Raw genomic sequence first — 23,257 nt, forward strand, 5'->3', positions numbered from 1 at the left:
CTAGCCAGTGCCTCACCACCGTGTTTAAATAGCTCTCCTGGTAGTTGGTCAACCCCAGGGGCCCAACCCCAAAGCGACCGTGTGCCGCTCAAAGCGCACAAGCCCAAGTCTTGGTGTTAGGTGGGACGCTAAACAGGCCTGACACGACGGCCCTCCGACGAGACAGGAGGTTTGCGCAGGCCCAATAAGCCGCCTAGAAAACCAATCATTACGAACAATATAAGAGATAATGCGACTCGATATAATCGGCAAAGACCTAGGCGACGAATACAGCAATACATGCTTTGGTTTGAAAGCTTTGCGGCAATGTATTTATACGTTTTATATTACGCATTGCAAGAAAAAATTGGAATACAGGAAAATTGAATGCGCTTCCAATGAATATTTTCCTGGGTAATGATCAAAGGCTGCCTATGCTAAATTTGCAATGTTTTGTTTATGTTTATATTTTTGACACCTAACTATCACCTGCCTAAATCGTTCTGAAAAAAAGAGGATTATTGGAGATTTTTTATTGAATTTATACCCGAGATTTAAACGAGGAGAGTGGAAGAAGGATGGAAATAAACAATGAGTAATCAAATAACAGAAAAGCGAACTTCAAGGAATTGGAAATTTCGGAGGAAACAAGTTTAAAATAATATTTGTTTCATCCTTAATCATTTGGCGAGGAATGAACAATTGTGCAACATAAAAAGTTCGGTTTGGAGTGATCCTAAAGACTTTTGGTGAAGCTATAGGTATAGATACAACTTTGTTTTTGAGTAAAGCCATTCAATGCAAGGAATAAAAGATACTTTTAAGGGGATCCTATGTCCAAGAGCTTGTCTTCCTTGCACTGGCCACTGCGAATTGGGGGCTTGGCTTACATAAAAAGCTACATGTATTCGCATGTAGGCCCTATCAAAATGACCGTGTGCCGCTCACAGCATACAAACCCAAGCCCTGGTGGTGGGTGGGACAGACCTTACCTATACAACGGCCACCGGAGAGATAGGATGTTTGTGCAGGCCCTATAAGCCGCATGTAAGGCCAATCATTACATACTGCATAAGAACTTTATGATAAATCTATGCGTAACATTCATCTAAATTTAATTTTGAATTAATTTAATGTTTACGAGCTGTTCAGCTTATTAAACTTTGTGACAGTTGATTTGCTCTAATGTTTGAACTCAATTCAACGCACACTATGCATGATTTGTTCTGTGCGGGGATTTACCTCTGCGCGTTATTTCCGCGTAGCCATCCAAATTTTTCTTTTTCTCCGTAATACAAAATGGAAAAATTCATAGAAAATTAGTATTTTTTAATAACCATATAAGAGCCATTCACAAAGTACGTCACGCTCCTAGGGGGAGGGGGCGGTTTCGAGCAGCGTGACGACTCATACATAAATTTTAGAGGTTTAATACAAAATGTGTGATGAAGGGGGGAGAGGGGTCGGAAATCACCAAATTTTGCGTGACGTACTTTAAACACGGTGACCCCTTCCAGTTGCAATGTAGCCGGGCAACCAGTGGAGAATGTTGAAAGCTTCCAATATCTTGGTAGCCAAATAGCGTCAGACGGCGGTACCAAGATCGATATAGGTGCACGGATCAAGAAAGCAAGGGCTGCCTTTGCGAGTTTAAGAAATATCTGGAAAAACAGGCAGATAAGTGAACGCACCAAAATACAAATTTTCAACTCTAACGTGAAATCTGTGCTGTTATACGCTAGCGAAACATGGTGTGTATCAGTGGAGAACGCTCAACGACGCAGGTGTTCATCAACAAATGCCTGCCGTATATAATTCGGGTCTGGTGTCCTCACAACTGGATCTCAAACAACGAGCTCCATCGTCGTTGTCACCAGAGGCCGATAGCAATAGAAATGCGGAATCGGAAGTGGTGCTGGGTCGGAAACGAAATCTGTAAACAAGTATTAGACTGAAACCCAGTGGGACATCGCAGCAGAGGCAGACCCAGAGGCTCATGGCGGCGAAGCCTCAATAAAGAAATAAAAGAAGTCGACCGAAATCTAACCTGGCAACAGGTTAAAGCGATAGCTGGACAACGCTAAGGATGGAGGTCTTACAAGTCGGCCCTTTGCACCACCGAAGGTGTACAGGATCTATAAGTAAGTAAGCAAGTACTTTATGGGTCTTCCCAAAATACTGAAAAAACGTTGAACCTATTTTTCTCGAAATTAATCAAAATTGTAAAAGCATGTGCTGCTGGGTTGCCATGGTTTTGCTTTTCTTTGACTGCATGACAGGATGAATAGTAAAAAGAAATGTGAACCATCCCTGATCCCAATAACGCTATTACGTGGAGTTGGCATCAACAAATTATCGCATCTTAGAAAGAAACAAAGCTATGAACGGATTTTTGACAAAGTTCTTTAGAAGAACATTTCTTCCAACTTTTGTGAAGATATGGATAAGATGCTTTTATTACTTTTAGTGGAATTAATCATTATGTTCAATACATTCCCCATTTGATTTAGCTGGTGTAAATATTAATGCATAAGAGGTCATATTGTGAGAAAAAAAAACCGGAACCGGGGTCCGACGTTCGACTACCGGAGAGGAACATCCGCAAACACCAAATCACTTGATACACGGATTGGTTTATTTTTTCGGTGTGAATGTCGATTATTATAATCAAAGAGATTATGTAACTTTAAACGAGTGTTGTATGCCGCTATATTTTTTATTTTATTTTTTTTTATTTGATGGGCTACAGCTCTTCGATGAACCTACGCCGAATGGAGTATCCTTCTCCACTGGACTCGATCCTGTGCCAAAAGCTTCCAGTCGTTCTGAACATTGAGCGCCCTCAGGTTCTCCACAACTGCAAAAAGCCATCGTGTACGCGGCCTTCAACGAAGCCTGCGGCCACTTTATTATCTTTGCTTGACGTTCTTCCGGCATACGAACAACGTGTCCAGTCCACCGTAATCTGCCGTGTTGTATAAGCTTAATAATATCCAGCCCTTTATACACCTGGTACAACTCGTGATTTATGCGACGCCGCCAGATACCGTTCTCCTGTTTACCGCCGAGTATTGTCCGCGGCACCTTACGCTCAAACACTCCGAAAACTCATGGCCGTATAAAGCCACCGGAAGAATCAGAGTAATATACAGCGCGAATGTTTTCTTCGTTTGCAGACTAGTAGTTTCACTAGATCCGTCCAAAGTTATACGAAGCCGTATCAGTTTCGCCGGAAAACCATGTTCTAGCATAATTCGCAATAATTCATTCCGTTTCACTGAATTGTACGCTGTACGCTGAAATCGTAGCGTACCAGATTTTTATACTTGATGTAGACAATTATCTTGAAAGTAGATTTTTGTTTCGAATAATTATTCCAACGTTTGTTATAATGATAATATGATGGTATAAACCACATATTATTACAATATTTTTCTGAAATTAATATCTCTTCTTGTTATAATTTTTTTATGCATTATTGATCGGGAAGGGGAAACATTTTTAGTTTTTAGAACACGTGAAAAACGATTTTCGGTAAAGTCGTTTTTACGCGGTTTTCGGGAAATACGCCGACTTTAGAATTATTATTATAATTAGGTATTGTGCTTTAACAATTATTGTTATTTAAAAATGTTATTGAAGTACATAGAGATTTCCGGCTTGCCAGTAACCAATAGCTATGCTCACTATCGCCACATTTCATTATCATTGAACTTACACAAATATATGTTAACCGGCGATTTGGCCGTTTCCAATGTGCAAAAGCGTGTAACAGCATCATCTACTTTCAGGTCATACACGCCGAACTCGCCGAAATTTGCATCAAATTGGCACACAAAAGATCTTTTCAAAGAGAATTAAATTGACAATGAAAAATGATTGAGTATTAAACAACATCACCAACGTACTCATTATCAAACGCATATTCTCCTACATTGTGATCAAAAACTTTAAAACCTAGCTTCCTCGACACATCCACTTTGAATGCATTGTTATCAGCGACGCTCTTCGGTTTGATTTCACCAACTTTTGAATAGGGGCACTACAAAACAATGAACATTTCACGATAACTTTGATAATTAGATATTCAAACAAATGATCCTTGAATCTCTCCTTACCTTATCACATTCCTCCGATAGAGAGTATAGAAAATACCTTCGCAGACCACCCTTGGTGGCATTGACAAAGGCTTCATCCACCCCCAATGACCACAAATCCAGTCCACGGAAATATCGCTCCGTATATTCAATCATCCTGCTGTAGTATCACCATTAAACTGACCACGAACGCATCCTTCAACCAGACGACGGATTTTGCTACTCACCCACCCCTATCAGTAGGTATGAACTGTCTACTTGAACATATGTAGGTAATCAAACCGAGAAGAAAGCAAAACGCATGAAGCGATCAAAAATCATGGAACCAAGATTGTCTGCTGCTAGCTGCTTGCCTTGAATGATTTGCCTACATGGTTTCGCACGAAAACATCATTCAAACACACTACGAAGTACGAAGCAAGCTGAAGAATGAACCTCATTTTCATTCATGGTCCAATGCACCGAATGAACACAATGACGTTTGAGACGGGCGCTGTTTACTAAAAATGAACACTTGCATGAACTCGATGAATGAAAAAGTATTCATTCTAAGTAAACAGCGCACCGCTCAAACGTCAATGATGAACTCGGTGCATTGGACCATTCGCAAATACCTTCATGCGGCTCGGTTGTTGGGTTGAAAATGGAGGTACTAGCCACGGAACATGCGCCACATTTGTATGGGTTATGACAACCGCATCGTAAAACATGCTTGTGAATGAACAGAACTTCATCTCGAGTTATGCACCCAAAGTGGATGTGCAAGGTTCATGTGCAATATACATATACTGATTCCAAATAATGGTCACATTTGCTAATGCGTTGAATAAGGTCTGTGCAAAATTTTCAGAAATAATCTATTTATATTTGCTTTGGATTTTGTTTCATTAAAATAAAAATCATATAAATAATATATCAAATATAAAATAAAGCTCTACATAAAAGTGGTGTACGTTACAATTATTTTGCGCTGAAAAGGTCATAAGGAAGAAAACTGCATAAAAATAAATCTTATAGCATATATGATTGTACAAATCGTGGGCGACTATACAATTCTCAATTGATCGATCTTCTGTATATTGTCGCAGATCGGTACTTGGAAATAATACCTTTTCCTATACAGAGGCAGTTGTATACCTGGCCACGTCCTTACCATCACGGAAGGATGGGAAGGAATGTTAGTTCAACATCTACCAGTGAAGAAAAAATACAAATAAATCTTATTGGGTTAAAATTCAACTAATTTTAGGCTGGACGACAAAAAATTAAACCAATATAATCGCTAGGAATCGAGATATTGATCCTCATCCATTTTGAATGAAAACAATGAAAATGTTTTTTCCCCCACTGTATTCCACCAGAGAATCACAATTATCGATTTGACGCAACGAAGTCGTCTTTTATTAATATGTAGTGAATAATCGACTGACTGGGGTCTTCAGTTCACCATGCGAGCAAAGGTATAGTATTGAATATTTTCTCCACTTACTTGCAAAAATGGAAAAATGACCCGAATGCTTCCAAAACTCAGCCTATAATATTCCCACATAAGCCGAGAGCTTTTTATTTGAAACCTTCTAGCAGACATATTGTCACTATGAATGGGGGTTTTAAGGACTTTTGCTAGATCCAAAATTAACTTTCAAAAATCATATTGAAAGCATTCAAGTAAAATGTAACAAATATATTAAGTGTAGACACTTAGAAATACAAAATCAAAACTTTGTCTCAAATTTGATTCACAAACTGGTTTTTGGACCAACATGTTGTATGCTTTGCCAATATGGACTAGTAGCTGCAATACCAGAAAGAAGGCACTTCAGAGGAATCAAAATAAAATTTTGAAAATGATTCTGAAGCTGCCTCCGTGGTATAGTACCAATGAACTTCATAGAATTACTAATTTAAAGATATTGCAACAAATGCCTAATAAAATAATTTCCATTTTTAGATAAAAATAGTTGCAATCTTCTATTGCAAAAAATAAAATAAGAAATATTTTGGATTACAAAAAATACTCAAATTAATTAAAATTTTGTCAATTACCAAAAATTCCTTCAAAACTCCAAATTTTTTTTTTATCAAAATGATTCAAAAATAGTTCAAAAGCTGTTCAAGTTCACCCACATTCTTCTCATAAATCCTTCTAATTCCTCCTAGATTAATCGGTTTTCGATCTTATAATTTATGGTGTGATTCATATAAATGATGCGTATAAATAGTGGATTAGGCGTTCAAAAGATGACGACAAACAGCTCAACGGAAATAAAATAGATGTGAGAGCAATATAATCCACCTAATCAAATCATAAAACATCGACATGATTTACAAATAATACTTTAAAACGATCAAAACTTAAATTTCGGTTATTTTAAGTTGTTATTTTTAATAAATTCACAGACATAATAAGATGTCCGTAAAAAAAGAGGACTATTCGTACTTCGTTTTTAGCTATAACTATTATTTTAAGCTTAATTTGTAAAAAAAAAGATACAGTCATAATTCTGAAACTTTTAGAAATGCAATGCGGAGATCAATTAAAGAAAAAGAATTTAAATATCTTTAACTAACGTAGTAGTGACTCGTGATAAGTCAGTAACAACTTCAAAAACCATGAAATACTAACGATGCCTAAAAATCATATACTTTTCATACCATACCTTCCCTAAGATTTACACAGGCTGGGGAACGCGACCCACCACTTTGGAAAACTATGTTTTATATAATTTGTAATATTATTACCGAAAGGTAAAAAAATGAGTGACTTGCCAGACATATTATTACCAAACAATAGTTATTTAAGACATTGCAAGAAAAAAATATTTCATAACTCAATGTTTTTGATTTGATCGATAGTTCGATTTTCCTATTGGTTTCATGATTTCCCACATTTTTCTCGGTTTTCCTCGGACGGGTCCAATTCCCGGTTTTCCCAGTTTTCCCAACTGGATGGACCCTGTATTAATAATAAATAAAAATGTGTCACACCAAATAAGGATGATAGTGTTAAGAGAATACGGAACACCTAGTCTAAGAGATGAATGCATGTTAGCATTAGCATTTAGCAGTTCGCACAAATTCGTAGGTGGTAAGAGCCAAGACTATTGTATGAGAGTAGCATCACTTTCATCCGTTACCACAGATATTGATTTGGGACTAATAACTAACACTTAGATGGAAGCAATGTACTCTCCAATAGTCAAGATCTGTCCTGGCCACGTCTTTGCGAATGCTGAGGAAGGGGAAGGATGGTTTGTTGGACACCTTCTTAAGAAAGATGGAGAGAACTCTACGACCTCTCATAGGTGCCACTGTAGGTTTCGGGATTGCGTGGAAGGTTATAACAGTAAAAATCGTTTTGGTATAACGTGAAACACAGAAAGAACTAAAATAGAAATACAAAATAGGAAAGGGACGAGCCTGCAATTGAACCCACGACCTACTGCTTATAAGGCAGAAGCGGTAGCAAATAAAATCAGTTTAAAAGTGGGAATGTAGAACCATAGAAAAAGGAGAAACAGAAGAAGAATCGAGTGACTATTTTCAACAGCTTTACACTACAGAGGGCTAGTTGATCAGTCAGTTATTTTATTTAAAAAAACATCAATAATTGTGAAGATGGCGTCGTTAGCGTCCCTGTCAAGTAGCTAAAGAAAATTACCCGATAGCAAGACATATGACGGACTAAACAATATGGATAATGGCTATTTGTCTATCAATCGAGATCGATGAATAGAATTCAAAAATCAATATTTGATGCTACTTTGGAATCGAAGATGGCCGACTAAAATTCAAGTTTAAAGCACTTTCGTGGTGATCTCGACAATGAGACCATGCAATATGGGCGTTTAATAACCGAGATCGATTAATAGATTTCGAAAATCGATTTTTAAAGCCATTTTGGAATCCAAGATGGTGGACCAAAATTAATCATCATAGCTATTTCGTTACGATCTCAGCAATAAAATCATGCAATCATCAAGCATGTCTATTAATCAAGATTGATGAATAGAATTCGAAAATCGATATTCGACTCGATTTTGGAATCCAAGATGATCGACCAAAATTCAAGGTCATTTATTGTTGACGTGCATACAAAGCTGTGCACCTCGCCTTCTTGTTCCCGTCGGATCGTTGTCGAGAGCCATTTTCACAAGATTATTGTCCGACATTCTGGCTACGTGCCTGGCCCACCGCAGTCTTCCGATTTTCGCGGTGTGAACGATGGATGGTTCTTCCAACAGCTGATGCAAATCGTGGTTCATTCGCCTCCTCCACGTACCGTCCGCCATCTGCACTCCACCATAGATGGTACGCAACACTTTCCTTTCAAAAACTCCCAGTGCTCGTTGGTCCTCCACGAGCATCGTCCAGGTCTTGTGTCCATAGAGAACACCGGTCTTATAAGCGTTTTGTAGATAGTCAGTTTGGTACGGCGACGAACTCTATTCGATCGGAGCGTCTTGTGGAGTCCAAAGTACGTGCGATTTTCAGTCACTATGCGCCTCCGAATTTCTCTGCTGGTATCGTTATCGGCGGTCACCAGTGAGCCCAAGTACACGAATTCTTCAACCACCTCGATTTCGTCACCACCGATAGAAACTCGTGGTGGGTGGCTTACATTGACCTTTCTTGAGCCTCTTCCTATCATGTACTTCGTCTTCGACGTGTTGATGACTAGTCCAATCCGTTTAGCTTCGCTTTTCAGTCTGATGTAGGCTTCCTCCATCCTCTCAAAGTTACGTGCCATGATATCAATGTCGTCGGCGAAACCAAATAACTGGACAAACTTCGTGAAAATCGTACCACTCGTGTCAATCCCTGCCCTTCGTATTACTCCCTCCAGAGCGATGTTGAATAGCAGACACGAAAGACCATCACCTTTCCGTAACCCTCTACGCGTTTCGAAGGGACTCGAGAATGCCCCTGAAACTCGAACTACGCACATCACCCGATCCATCGTCGCCTTGATCAACCGTATCAGTTTATCCGGAAATCCGTTTTCGTGCATTAGCTGCCATAGCTGGTCCCGATCGATTGTATCATATGCGGCTTTGGAGTCGATAAAAAGATGATGTGGGCACGTTGTATTCCGGGCATTTCTGCAATACCTGACGTAAGGCGAACACCTGGTCTGTGGTAGAGCGTTCACCCATAAATCCCGCCTGGTACTGCCCCACGAACTCTCTTGCAATTGGTGTTAGTCGGCGGCATAAAATTTGGGAGAGTACCTTGTAGGCGGCGTTCAGCAATGTGATTGCGCGATAGTTGCTACAATCCAGCTTATCGCCCTGTTTGTAGATGGGACACACGACACCTTCCATCCACTCCTGCGGCAGAATCTCATCCTCCCAAACCTTGGTAACCGTGTTTAAACAGCTCTCCTGGCAGTTGGTCAACTTCAGGGGCTTTGTTGTTTTCCAGCCGGCCGATCTCCTCCTGGATTTCCTGGAGATTCGGCGCCGGAAGTCGCATGTCCTGCGCGCGTGCTCCTAGGTTCATTACCATACCGCCACCGTTGTCTGCCATATCGCCTTTCAGGTGCTCTTCGTAGTGCTGCCGCCACCTTTGGATCACCTCACGCTCGTTTGTAAGAAGGTTCCCGTTTATGTCCCCACACATATCGGGCTGTGGCACGTGGCCCTTACGTGAACGGTTCAACTTCTCATAGAACTTTCGTGCATTATTAGCGCGGTACAGTTCCTCCGTCTCTTCACGGTCTCGATCTTCCTGCTGGCGCATTTTCCTCCGGGTTTTGTCTATCCAATCGAGTTTTGTTTTGTTTCCAATCGAGTTTTGTCTGTTCCGCGCCCGTTTGTATCGTGCCTCTTTCGCCCTCGTGCGGTGTTGCAGCAATCTCGCCCATGCTGCATTCTTCTCTTAAACTAACTGCTCACATTCGCCGTCATACCAGTCGTTTCTCTGATCCGGAGCCACCATGCCTAGTGCAGCGGTTGCGGTGCTACCAATGGCGGATCGAATATCTCTCCAGCCATCTTCAAGAGATGCTGCGCCTAGCTGCTCTTCCGTTGGGAGTGCCAATTCCAGCTGCTGCGCGTAGTCTTGGGCTAGTCTACCGTCTTGTAACCGCCCAATGTTTAGCCGCGGCAGACGACTCCGACGCGTGTTGATCACCGTCGAGAGTTTTGAGCGCAGACATACTGCAACGAGGTAGTGGTCGGATTCAATATACTGCGGTAAGTGCGTACGTTCGTGATGTCGGAGAAGAATTTACCGTCGATTAGAACGTGGTCGATTTGGTTTTCCGTTACTTGATTAGGTGATTTCCATGTGGCCTTGTGGATATTCTTGTGGGGGAAGAAAGTGCTTCGGACTACCATTCCGCGGGAGTTTATGCATCGTTGGCCGTTGTTGTTCGATACGGTATGCAATCAGTCACTACGAAATAAGCAAGAATAGCGTTGGACCGAGCCCAACACAATGCCAAAATTGAATTGCTGCACAATGGGGTATAAGAGTGAGACTGCGCTGAAAGAAAAAATATCTGGATCTTTTCTACTGATTGTACCTGTTGGAAAGAATTCAGTTGGGCTATGCCACTGGTAGTTTAGTTTTCTCAAATTCATGGAGATTTCTCTTCGGTTTGGGCAAATGATTAAGTTTTTAACACTTTAGAGATCATCTTGTGAATAAGCACTAGCGGTGCCGGAGTTGTGGTAATGTTGGTTCACCAGCAATTTTGACGTAATTAGTTTATTCATACAGACAGTACAGAAGTAAAACAAATCCCTATTTTCACACTAAAATTGAGATAGCAAACCAAAGAAATCACCTAAAATATCGAAATAACAATCCATCTTTTTCCTTCATTATTGAGGTTTTCAGCCCTGTGTTGGTTCACCGCTTTCACCGTTCTTTCTATTCGATTCAGAAGTTCCTCCAGGAATTCTTCAAAACAAATCATGGAATACTCATCCTGATGTTATTTAATAAATTTATCCAGAAATTCTTTGGAAAGTCTTCTAGACACTTTTTTTGTTGCAAATACCTAAAATAATTCTAAAGGAAATTCCTCCCGGCATTCATTCGTAATCCTTCGAAAATTTATATATGAGAACCTTCGTAAGTTCCGTAAGGAATTCTCCCGGAAATTCGTTCAGAAATTCGTCTTAAGATTCTTAAGGGAAATCTTCCAAAAATTCTTTTAGTAATATTTTTAGAAATTCAGAAATAATTTCATCAAATCTTTTTCGGAAATTTATCCAGTACTTCATTTGAAATTTCGTCCATAAATTTTAGGACCAAACTTTAGGAATATCCGAACGAATTACAAAAAGAATTTCCAATGGAATTTCTAAAGGATCCCTTTGGATATTCATCTAAGAATTCTTTCGGAATATCCTGCAGGAGTTTCTTTGGAAAATCCTCAGAAAGTTACTCCAAAAGAAATCCAGAAATTTCTTAAGAAATTTCTCCAGACATTCCTTTGCAAGTCCAAAGAAGGACTTCTGATAATTATTTCTGAATTTCCCTTCATACTTTCTTCAGAACTGCCTTCAGCATATTTCTTTTGAAAAACCTTAGGGAATTTTATATGGATTTCTAAGAATAGTTAGTTGTATAGTTAGAATTAATACGAATATTTAAAGAATATGTCCCCCCTTCGGGTTATGTTTGCCTGAAACGCCTGAAAACAATAAATTGAGGGGGCAACAATAAAATTTCAAGAAATTTTTTAGGGTTTTCAAAGCTGTTGCTTACATATCGAAGGAGTTTTAAGATTTTTTTCATTTTAAAATTAATTATTGTTATTCATTCTTGACCTTTCGCAGACCAGTATGGCATAACTTTCAATAAATATTTGTAACGTGCAATACAGTGTCCCAGTACAATGCTAATCACTGGTGATTTAACTCACAGACTCCAATTGAAATTTCCGCAGAAATTTTCAAATTTCCGTGGTTTTTATCTATGAATCCGTAGAAATCATTAAATTCCGTAAATCTACGGAAAATTCCGCATCGTTGGAAACAACGACAAAAAGCTTATTTGCATTATCTCTACAGCAAATTTCGATTTTATGCTATCGTAGTTTCTGCTGGAAATATTCAAGAATCTAACTCTGATTACAAAAATAGCATTGTATTCTCGGAAATATCAGAGCATGCAAGGCAAATAATTCTTGCCATATTGTGTCCGGGTTCTGGTAAAGGCTTGTTGAACCTTGAAGTTTTTTTTTAAATGTTTATACCAAGTTTTATCTAGAGTCCTAGATAATTGTTGCAACTATTGTTTGTTACACACGTTTTCCAGTACCAATCAACAACAAATGTGCAAAACTTTTCCCAGAATAGGGTCTTAGGAAGGTTCCATAAGTTACATAACGCCCAGAGAGAAAACGAGGACTTGTAAGAAGTATGACGATCCATACAAAAATGTCAAGTGCTTCGACAAAAGGTGTTACATAAAGGCGAGGTGCGGGGGCGAGGGTGGCAAATGTTCGCGTTACATTATTAATGGATGGACATGTAGACTTTGTAACAAAAAGCCACTTTGAATTCTTTTTTTCTAAATCAATCTGGATTATTTTGAAAAGTCTCTAACTTTTTTTTTCAAATGGATATAGTTTAAAATGACAAGTCCCACAAAAAAAGTGTTGTATGGGTGTTTATCGCAAAATCAGTCAAATTTTTGAATATAAATATTAAAAAATCTCAAATTGAGTCCTACCCTGAATTTTAAAAATTAAAAGTCGATTTGTCTTCATCCGACATCCGATATTAAAGGTGTCAGGCCATTTGACCGAATGCCGTTTGGCCGAATACCGTTTGGCCGAATAGTTAAAAAAAATTGACCTCAGTTTACGAGTAGTCCTTCTTCCTCCTTCCTTCTTCTTTCTTCCTCCCTCCTCATTCCTTCTTCCTTCTTTCTTCTTTTATCCTTCCTCTATCTCTTTTCTTCCTTCGTCCTTCTTCCTTCTTTCTTTTTCCTTCTTCCTTCTTCCTTCTTTGTGCTTCCTTCTCCTTTCTTCCTTCTTTTGTCTTCCTTTTTTCTTCTTGCTTCTTTCTTCTTCCTTCTTTCTCCTTCCTTCTTCCTTCTTTCTTCTTCCTTTTTCCTTCTCTCTTTTTTCTTCTCCCTTCTTCCTTCTTTCCTCTTCTTTCTTCCTTAGTTTTTATTCCTTCCTCTTCCTTTTTTCTTCTTCATCCTTCTTTCTTCCTTCTCCCTGCTTCCTTCCCTTCAGATTTTGGCAAGTTCTCTTCCGGCGCGATCCCTGGGAAGACGGTTGCTTCCTCTTCTCGGTCACGTGTACCTCCGCAGAATCATCCATATCGGCTGCGTCAGAGTCCAATTCATCAATTGTTATGGAATCATAATAATCACTTACACGAACGGTGGCTGTAATAGCAGTCGATGCAGTGGCTGTGACGGATGTGTCTTGCGACTTAACCATTTCCGCATACGACTGTTTGGAGCGCTTCACTTTGTGGGTGCGCTTTTTGTACACCGGGCATTCTTGCAAACCATGGGGAGGGTTCAAACCACAATAAGCACATTTTGTTGCTTGTTGATGGCAGGACTCCTCCCGATGCCTTTCTGAACATTTGCCACAACGTGGTTTGTTGTCACAAAACTCGGCAGTGTGACCAAGTTGTTTGCAGTTGGTACAGTTAAATACCCTTGGCACAGAAAGACGCACCGGAAACAACATATTTTGAAAGCATCGAACCGGCGAACGTCACCCAAAGCGAGCCTGACTTGGAATAAACCTTTTTGCCATCTACCGTGGCTGCTGATTGCAATTCCTTGCAGTCCATAATATCTACGGTAGATTGCAGGGCATTCTTTAGGCGACCTTTCCCTGCAAGCACATCCTTGCAAATCAAGCTCGCTGCGTTGATTACGCCTTCTATGTCGACCTCCCGCGAGTGCACATAAACAATTTCATTCGCCACCTGGTATGTAGGTGCGGTGATACGTAGTTTGTTCCGATTAACCTGTTTGAATTTAGTTGTCGGAAAACGACGCGTCAAATCACGTTTAATGCCCAGGAAATCCAGGCTCTTCACTTGCTGCCGAAAGTAAACAACCCAAGGCCCAGGCGAAGCCGCATGGTACAATCGTGTTCGCCCTGCATCTTTTGGAGGCACTTTGCCTTCCACAGTCTCTGCCTTCATTCTTACCCTGCAATGTGGAAGGATGATTTTGCTTATGCTAACTTAAATAGCTAATCAGAAAAAAAATAAAGAACTAATTTAAATTATTCTATCAGTTCCACTCCGAATCAAGCAGACGTGAGAACAATGAAAACGTTTGTACTTATCTGCCCCTGCTGCTGTAGGAGGTAGCAGCAGTAACAATAGCCTGCTTCACTGGCGTCGCCAGAAGCAACTACTTCACTCGCCGACAGCAATCGCCTTTTATCCGTAGGTAGGAGCGCACCACACAATAGTGCTGTCCAATGAGAGCTTGAAATAGCTCGAAGTTTCTTCCTATCCTGCTCATGCTCATTCGTTAACAAAAAAGAACGAGCAGGACAAGATCAACTTCGAGCTACTTCGAGCTGCTCATTGGACAGCACTAATAGCGTTTTCACTACCGAACACAATCCGCGATGAGACACAGCACACACGTCTGGCTCGTTCGAACTATCGGCACGGAATGAAGAGGGAAGGATTATTAGTAGGCCATTTTGTAACCATTTTGATATTTGAAGAACGTGTTTACCTCTGCGTCTCCACAAAAACACATGAAAGATTATCAGTTAGGCATCGTTGGATCTGGTTTCACTCTGATAAGTGATGTGATCGTGCCAACTTTTTTACACAATAATTTTTATTCACTATTATTTGGTCACTACCTACTAGGCTTAACGCTGTACACAATATAACACTTTAGAGCCACGGGAAAACTGTCAAAACGTACGCAAACGTATCCATTGTGCGGGGCTCTTATCCTGTTTCTCGCCCGCATAATCATTTACCGTTCCTAATACAAAGGGCATTAGGGTGCGATAAAGGACTCATTCAGTTTTTGCAGAATTAAACACAGAAGTTTATGCCGAAAACCGCGAGAAGAATGCATTCTGCAATAACTAAATGAGTATCATAGTTCCTTATCGTAAATGGTGCCATATTGGTCCACATTATTGTTTTTCGATGTTTCCCCATGCATTTTTTCATATAAACTTCCAATGAGCTTAGCACCGCCCAAACGTTGACCGATGTGGCTAAAATTTTGTCCATAACATGAGGATGTCAAATAGAACAGAATACAAGCAAGTCATTTGAATACAAATGTGAACCTAATGAAAATGACACTATTGCATGGGTGGCACACATAACACTCATGCCGGGTAATTATAAATCGCCCTACAATTGGATATTTATAACATTATGTTCCATGGAGGTAAAATAAAAGCGATAATATCGACGACTGTGTAAGATGTGGATGTATATCATTTTTATTCCAAAATGTAGGCCTCTGCACAACAGAAAAAAAAAACTTCAAAACAAGATTTCTCAACAAGTCAACAAACCCCACTCCCAACCCACAATCTGAAAATTCGCAAAATGTCTTCTTTTACATGTACGTATGAACAAATCCAGAAAATTCCAGGCAGATTGGAAAACATCGTTAAAAGTCCCTTGGAATGGGGCCCGCGTTTCTCGCGAACTAGCTTTTAAAATACAAGCCCTGTAAAAATATCTGTGCCTCATTTTCCCAACAGTCGTATGTAAAAAGACTCCACTAAAGATGGCACCCACGTCCCAGCGTTCGATTCAGCGAAACAGATATCCATACTAGTACATCCGGTATGCCAACGACGACGGCACCCGCTGGTAGAAGCAAATACTGTTGGTTGGCGGAACAACTCGCTGTTGAATCGGCTCGAACGGACTCGGAACTTGTTTTAACTCTTGCATGTTTCCTTTGTGCTGCTTGTGTGCCTTGTTCATTAAACATTTGGGGACTGCGAAAAATCATACATACATTTTTATCAAATTTATTTTCATTTTATTTTATCCGTTCGAAATACGATTTCCGTTTCATTCGTTGAGGTTATCGCAATACGGTGCTTCTTGAATTGGATTTTGATATGATGACGGATTACGGACGCCGGACAAATTGAACCCACGTCACCAGTATGCTAGATAAATGCTTTCCATACTAAGCTTCGAAGGACCTCTGTTCTCAACAATAGGCACATAGCCGAACTCTCGCGATTCATTCTTCGAACTAAAGGCTCCCCAATCATAGGCAATGTTCCATTTATGCTTCCATACCAACGGCGGAAGAATCGCAATCGCCAAACGACGGCGACAGTAGCATCAAGATTTTTTTATGTATACAGGTTATCCGACTTGTCAATATCCCCAACTCAGCCATCTTGGATTTTTGTATGGAATTATATTATTTTTTATTTTTTTATTATATTTTAAGTTTTTCCCATACAAATTTCCATATAAACATAAATTGACTTCGCGCCACCCCTAAATGACCACCGAATTGCCTGAAATTTTGCCAAGACTCCTATATTATCAAAATGATGCTAATAGACATATGGGAGTTGGAATTTTCGAACATTTTTGAAATGTGAACTGCCCTATTGACCATCCACCGAAGGAAGCGATTACCTCCAATACATTTTTATAACTAAATCTTCCACATGCTGTACATAATTACAAATCAATCAAATGATGAGTTTCGAATAAAAGATGTCATGTGTTTCACACGTTATTTTATTTAATTTACTTTGGCAATATGCGTCATCAAACCTGACATCTTAGATCAATAATTATCAACCGAACCACTTTCGCCAAAATCTCGACGATCGCATGAACAGTGATATGGCGACTCATTTGATTCAACTAGCGGTAATCATAAATGAACAGAAAATTTCAAAATAAACATCCGGATCCACAGGCAGAATGCTGGTGTCCTACGAAAGGCTGAAACACATAAAGCTGAATACTCATAAGGCTGAACTCAAAAGGCTGAAATCTCGCAAGGCTGAAAGGTCTCACAAAGCCGAGAGTATCAAAATGCTGTAAAGTATCAGAAGCCTGAAATGTATAAAGGAATAAGGAATAAAGGAGTAAGGAATTGAAAATAAAGAATATAGAAAGTAAAAGTTAACAGTAGACAAAAGAACGAAGAAGGAAAGAGGAAAAATGAAGAAGAAAGAAGAATGAAAGAAGAAAGAAGGAATAAGGTAGGTAGGAGAAATAAGAAAGATATAAGAAGGGAGATGGAATAGCTTAGCTTAGCTTGATTAACTCTACCCATCGTATTAGTCGTCGTGACTGGCCGTGTGGTGATCTACCACTGCATTGTCTCAAAGTATCTAACCGTCAAGGTGGATTAGGACGATGAAAACAGGCAGCTCATCGACAGGTAAATAATTATGAATATTTACCTCTCGATAGTTACCTGACTTTGCATATATATAGAATGTAAGTAGATAATAAAATTAGAGTTAAGGTAGAACCAAAGGCGTTTGGTAACTCTCCCAGATATCACATTCACAGAGGACGACGGCTTCACTTCAGCCGAGAAACAACAAATAATGCACAGCTCACCAATTGAATAGTTTTCTAGACTAGACTAGACTAGGACTAGAAAGCTATTCTCACTGTACATGCTTCGAAGTTTATTTAATTCAAGACCAATAACTATGCTGGCCACGTCCTTACAGTCAATTAGGATAAGGGGAGGAAAATTAGTTTGACACTCATTGCTACAAGAGACCGAGGAATCCTCTGCATCTCCATGAGCGCACTGGAAAGGAATAGTATGTTAGTTGGGAAGGAAATATAATGGAAATCGCCTTGATAAGCAACTAAAAACGGAAAAGCAACGCGTGTCTTACGTATTTTCCCGAAGACTGATTCGATATCTTAACTACTTTGCGACGACCAAAACACGCACTGCACAACTCTTGCCCGATGGCTACTCTCTTACTAGAGAAACACGACTGGACAAGGAACAAACTTTCACCTTCTGATTAATTTACTAATACATAATAATACAGAACATAATTTCCGCACAAAGCAAAACTAAATTTCGATGACCGGCCGATCCGCTTACTGGAGAAACACGACTGGACAAGAAACAAATTTTCACTTTCTCGATATAAGAAGGGAGATGGAATAAAGGAAGAAATATGATGGAAGAAAAAATAAGAAGAAAAAAGGAAAAGGGAAGAAGGCAGACGGAAGAATAAAGTTGGAAGAAGGAATAAAAAAGAATGAAGAAGCAAGAAAGGATGAAGAAGGTAGTTTAAAGAAGGAAGAAGACAAATAAAAGAACAAAGAAAGAAGAATGAACAAAGAAGAAAGAATAAAGAAGAAGGAAAAGGAAGAAAGAAAGAAGGATGAAGAAACAAAGATGAAAGAAGAAAGGGGAAGAAGAAAGAAAGAAGGAAGAGGTAGAATGAAGAAGTAAGAAAAAAAGAAAACAGGAAGAAAGAAACATGAAGGAGCAATAGAAGATAGATAGAAGACAAAAGGTAAAAGAAAGGATAAAAGAAGGAGGAACATGGATGTAGGAAGAAGAAAGAGAGAAGAAAAAGAAGGAAAAAGGAAGACGGATGAAAGTAGAATAAAGAAGTGAGGAAGAAGAAAAAATAAGGGAAAAGAGAGAAAGAAGAATAAAGAATAATAAATATAAAAGTAGTCTTGTCAAAAATCGAAAGCCCAATGCAAGAACTAAGAATCATAAATGAAGTCTTGTTCCTTTCTATGCTTGGGGAAACCGCCAAATGTTGAACGGCTAATTGTGTCGCCTATTGTTGAACTCCCATAAGAAATACACGTGCGTTCAACAATAGGCGAAGAAATTAGCCATTCAACAGTTGGCGGTTTCCTCTACTTCAAAATTTCTTGTGCAGTACAGACAAAAAAAAATGAAAATTCCGTATCAAAATTAATAGGATGCAAGGAAGAGAAAAAATCTTCTTCCTCTTCTTAATTGGCATAACGTCCCCCACTGGGACATTACCGCCTCGTAGCGTTCATTAAGCACTTCCTCAGTTATTAACTACGAGGTTTCTAAGCCAAGTTACCATTTTTCCATTTGTATATCATGATACTTTTATGCACAGGGAAATCAAAAAAATTTCCTAGACCGGACCAGGAATCGAACTCAGCCACCCTCAAAATGGTCTTGTTTTGTGGCCGCGCATCTTACCGCACGGCTAAGGAGGGCCCCGGAAAAGGTCAAATGAGTTCAAATGAACCCTTTATCAAAAATTGGTTGTTGAAATGAAATTTTTGCCTACTAGTACAACTAATCTGCCGTAATATGAAAAAGTGACGTATACGCCATTTTCCAAAAATGGTGTTAACGAGTACTACTGAAGAAAAATTGGAAGAAAATTATTGGAAAACGTACATTTTTGCATTGCTCTTAGCGGCTTCAATTTATTGTCAATCACGTGACTCAATACGTTAGCATATAGTCTGAAAGATGCCGACAGACTTTTCCGAAGAAGATGAGTTATTACCAGAGACGTCGCGTGGTCAATTCTTCAACATGTGCACCGAGCGGCGTATTTCGGTTTTCAGTTGTTTGATGTAGCTATAAATGTATCAGCATTCAAATCACGAGTAAGCACGCGCCGGTGAAACTGTTTCAAAATTATATTTGTTGTAGAAAAAAGATAAGAATTCAATGAGGAAAAAAATGACGAGTTGATGATAGTTCGTGCTTCTCGTATCAAAGTTAAATATTTTGAGAAAAACCTGACCTGAAAAAGGAACCTGAAATGACACATCCAATATAAACGATCCCATATGTTTCGTCTATCTGCTTCTAAGCTACATCCCATTTATCGAATTATATTCAAACTAAACTTAAAGTGACAGTGCGTTAAATTGAAAAACAAACTAATCTGGGGAATCATAATGCTTTTCAATATGACATATGAGACATTTATCGGTAGACAAACGGTATCTTTTAATTTTAATTTGTTGAATAAGAGAAGTCCTAATAGTAATGTGTTCAGAAAATTAAATTGTGTTCAGAAAATTAAAGAAAATTGGTCTGGGGGGATTTTCTGAACATTTTTTTTTATTTCTTTTAAAAAAATTGTCTGGGGGGGGAGGTGGGTGTGGTAGGTCGTTGATCTGATAATGCAATTTTTCATTAATTTGTGAACCATGGACATTCTTCCTACCCCTCTACCTCCTAAAATGTTCACATGGTATACGAATAGCTCCTAAATATTTTGGATATTGGATTTGACGAAAAATTCATCATAGGCCAAAATCCCAATCGATATGAAATATTAAAACGCCTTTGATCCGATGTGCTTATTCAAATCCGGATTTTCACCATGGAACGTGTGGGGGATATTCGGCCAAACTCCTGAGAGCAAACTCCGTATTGCAGTAGATAGTCAGCTTCAAGCTGTAAATTTATTACGATTATTTGGCGAATTATTAACAGGGAAACCTACTCACAAATTTTGGTGAACCAATTCGTAAATGTCGGGTATTATCGAGGTTTGAGCTTCTGCGGCCTAACTCTATAGGATATCTACAATGTACAATGTCTTAGATTGATTTAAGTTCAAGTTTTACAAGAAATACCTGCGTCTAGTCAAAATCCTAGGAATGCTTATGAGCAGTTTTCCACTATAGGTTAAGGTAATATGGTAATAAGTTTTATATATATGGATAAACAGTCTGTCGAATTCATAGGTAATTAATATAAATTTCAGTCACAATATAACATTATTATACGTACAATCTACCAGGCGCAATAGGAATAGTTTAGTAGACACCGTAATTAAATGATTTATAAATTTACAACAATAGAAGCTTAAAGCATATGAATCGATATTAACAAATCATCAAAACAAAGTTTTTCTTCATTCCCTCGCTTTGTTCATTCTGTCAGTTCGTCCGTCAGGTTGAAGTTTCATTCCTTGACAGCTATTCGCCGCGTCCATTAGGCAAGCGTCGCTGCTACGAGGGACTCCATCGCTACATACCCCCTCCCGTAAATCCTGGTGTTGATCCGGATCTTCCATATCCGCATTGCCTACGCATCCAGGTTTACTTGCCTCCAAGATGTCCAGCACGGCTAGTTTCACCGCTGGTCTACGTAGCACACCGGTTGCTGTACGCACCAAAGCTTGGCGAACTCTACCGTCTTTACCCAGAAACACTTCTTCTATAGTTCCACGTGTCCACGTGTTCCTCATTGACTCTCCGACTATCATAACTATATCACCAATCTTTATGTCTTCACACTCCGTAAACCATTTGCATCTTCTCGTTATCACCGGAAGGTACTCTTTAATCCAGCGCCGCCAGAATTGGTCCATTATGTGCTGCGCTAGCTTCCAGCTGCTTCGGAGAGTAAGCCCAACATCCATTGGTTCCGTAGGAAGTATTTTGACCCCACTTGAACAACCAAGTAAAAAGTGATTTGGTGTCAAAGCCTCATTGTCAGCTGATTCAAGCGGAACGTATGTTAGCGGTCTTGAGTTGACCATACATTCGGCTTCGTACAAGATGGTTAATAGCGTTTCGTCATCTGGTTTCCTAGGCGATTCTAGAAGAACATTAATGGCTGACTTAACGGAACGAACTAGTCGTTCCCAAACGCCACCCATGTGGGGAGCGCTTGGTGGATTGAAAATCCAACGGGTGTGAGCGCTAGTAAAGGTTAGCGCCATCTCTTCACTTGTGGTCCTTATTTGTTCTTTCAACTGCCTATTGGCTCCATGGAAACATGTTCCGTTGTCGCTGTACACTTCAGCTGGTGGCCCACGTCGAGCGACAAACCTACGAACTGCCATGATGCATGATTCCGTATTTAGACTATGGACGACCTCTAAATGAACCGCCCTGATTGACAAGCAGGTAAAAAGTGCTACCCATCGTTTCACTTGGGATCTCCCAACCTTTACCAATATATGACCGAAGTAATCGAGGCCGACTGCCGTAAATGGTTTGATGTAAGCCTGTAGTCTTGCAAGCGGTAATGGAGCCATAAGCGGTGCACGACATGATGCCTTCTTTATGCGACAGATCAAGCACTGTTTTTCTATTTTTTCTACCAAGGCTCTGAGCAATATCGAACCGTTGTCTTAATTCATTCACCACCGTCTCACGGTTCGCATGGCGATAACGGCGGTGGTACCAATCCACGATAAGTTGCGTGATACGATGATTTCTCGGTAGAATACAAGGGAACTTAGCCTCAAAAGACGCAAAGGGGCATGCTGCAATACGACCTCGCACTCTGAGAATTCCTTGGTTGTCCATATATGGACATGCTTTGTAGATCGAGCTTGACTTCTTTACAATACCGTGTCGTGCTTCGGCGGATCCTTGTGTCAACCGTAGAATCTTGATTTCGTCATGGAATGCTTCCCTTTGTGCCATTCGCCAAAGACTTTCTTCAGCTTTCTTCAGCTCATCTTGATTCAATGGTCCTGTTTCGGTATTTTGGCTACATTGCTTTCGTCGAAGATTGATTTTAAACCGAAACACGTAAGCCATCATACGGTGGAGCGTGGTCCACTTGCTGAACCTTGTGGTATCTACTAGTGGAACAGACAACCAGTGAACCTGATTTGGACGCAACTCCTCCTTTGTAGTGAAGGATTGAGGAGGTTTTGGCCAGTGTGTCTCTGGCTTTTTCAGGAACGTGGGGCCGCAAAACCAGGGATTGTTTTGATTGAAGTTTGGCCCATTATGCCATTTGGTAGCTTTATCAGCGACATTCATTTCGGAGGGTACCCAACGCCATTCTTCTGGACTGCTTGCCGTAAGAATTTCACCAATGCGTATTGCGACGAATTTTTGATACCGGCGATGGTCTGATCGGATCCACGCCAAAACTGTTGTCGAATCGCTCCAAAGAATTTTCCGTGTAATATGGAGCTTGTGGTGGTTTTGAATCGCCTCCACCAGATGTACCCCCAGAACTGCCGCCTTCAGCTCAAGCCGAGGAATGGACAACGTCTTTATTGGAGCTACCTTCGTTTTAGCAATAACCAAAGCAACTTGAACCTGATTTCCAGTTTCCAGGCGAAAGTATGCAGCGCATGCATAAGCCGAACCACTTGCATCTACGAAAACATGCAACTCTAGGGTTTTCAGTTCCTTTGGGAGTGATTCTCGGAAATAGCATCGCGGTATTCTAAGATTGCATAATTCTGGAAACAAGTTGATCCACTGCCGCCACCGTACGTACAACTGTTC

General features: G+C 39.9%; 3 protein-coding genes across 7 annotated transcripts in view; 1 reads left to right on the top strand and 2 right to left on the bottom strand.

Annotated features, from left to right (window-relative positions):
- Nucleotides 1–4,470, bottom strand: part of LOC134211598 (heparan-alpha-glucosaminide N-acetyltransferase) — a 44,687-nt gene extending 40,217 nt beyond the window's left edge. Inside the window, exons 1-3 of the mRNA XM_062688612.1 lie at nucleotides 4,098–4,470; nucleotides 3,888–4,021; nucleotides 3,698–3,822 (exon numbers count right to left, since the gene is read on the bottom strand). Of these exons, the coding sequence (XP_062544596.1) occupies nucleotides 3,698–3,822; nucleotides 3,888–4,021; nucleotides 4,098–4,232 (394 nt within the window). The 5' untranslated portion in view covers nucleotides 4,233–4,470. The remainder of the gene's footprint in view (nucleotides 1–3,697; nucleotides 3,823–3,887; nucleotides 4,022–4,097) is intronic.
- LOC134211601 (tyrosine-protein kinase receptor torso-like) overlaps nucleotides 1–23,257 on the bottom strand; it is a 198,300-nt gene that overhangs the window by 124,171 nt on the left and 50,872 nt on the right. The gene's annotated exons all lie outside the window — the stretch shown is intronic.
- LOC134211604 (transposon TX1 uncharacterized 149 kDa protein) overlaps nucleotides 1–23,257 on the top strand; it is a 179,235-nt gene that overhangs the window by 73,544 nt on the left and 82,434 nt on the right. The gene's annotated exons all lie outside the window — the stretch shown is intronic.

Source organism: Armigeres subalbatus, chromosome 2 (genome assembly GCF_024139115.2).
Source record: "Armigeres subalbatus isolate Guangzhou_Male chromosome 2, GZ_Asu_2, whole genome shotgun sequence".
Classification (NCBI taxonomy): domain Eukaryota; kingdom Metazoa; phylum Arthropoda; class Insecta; order Diptera; family Culicidae; genus Armigeres; species Armigeres subalbatus.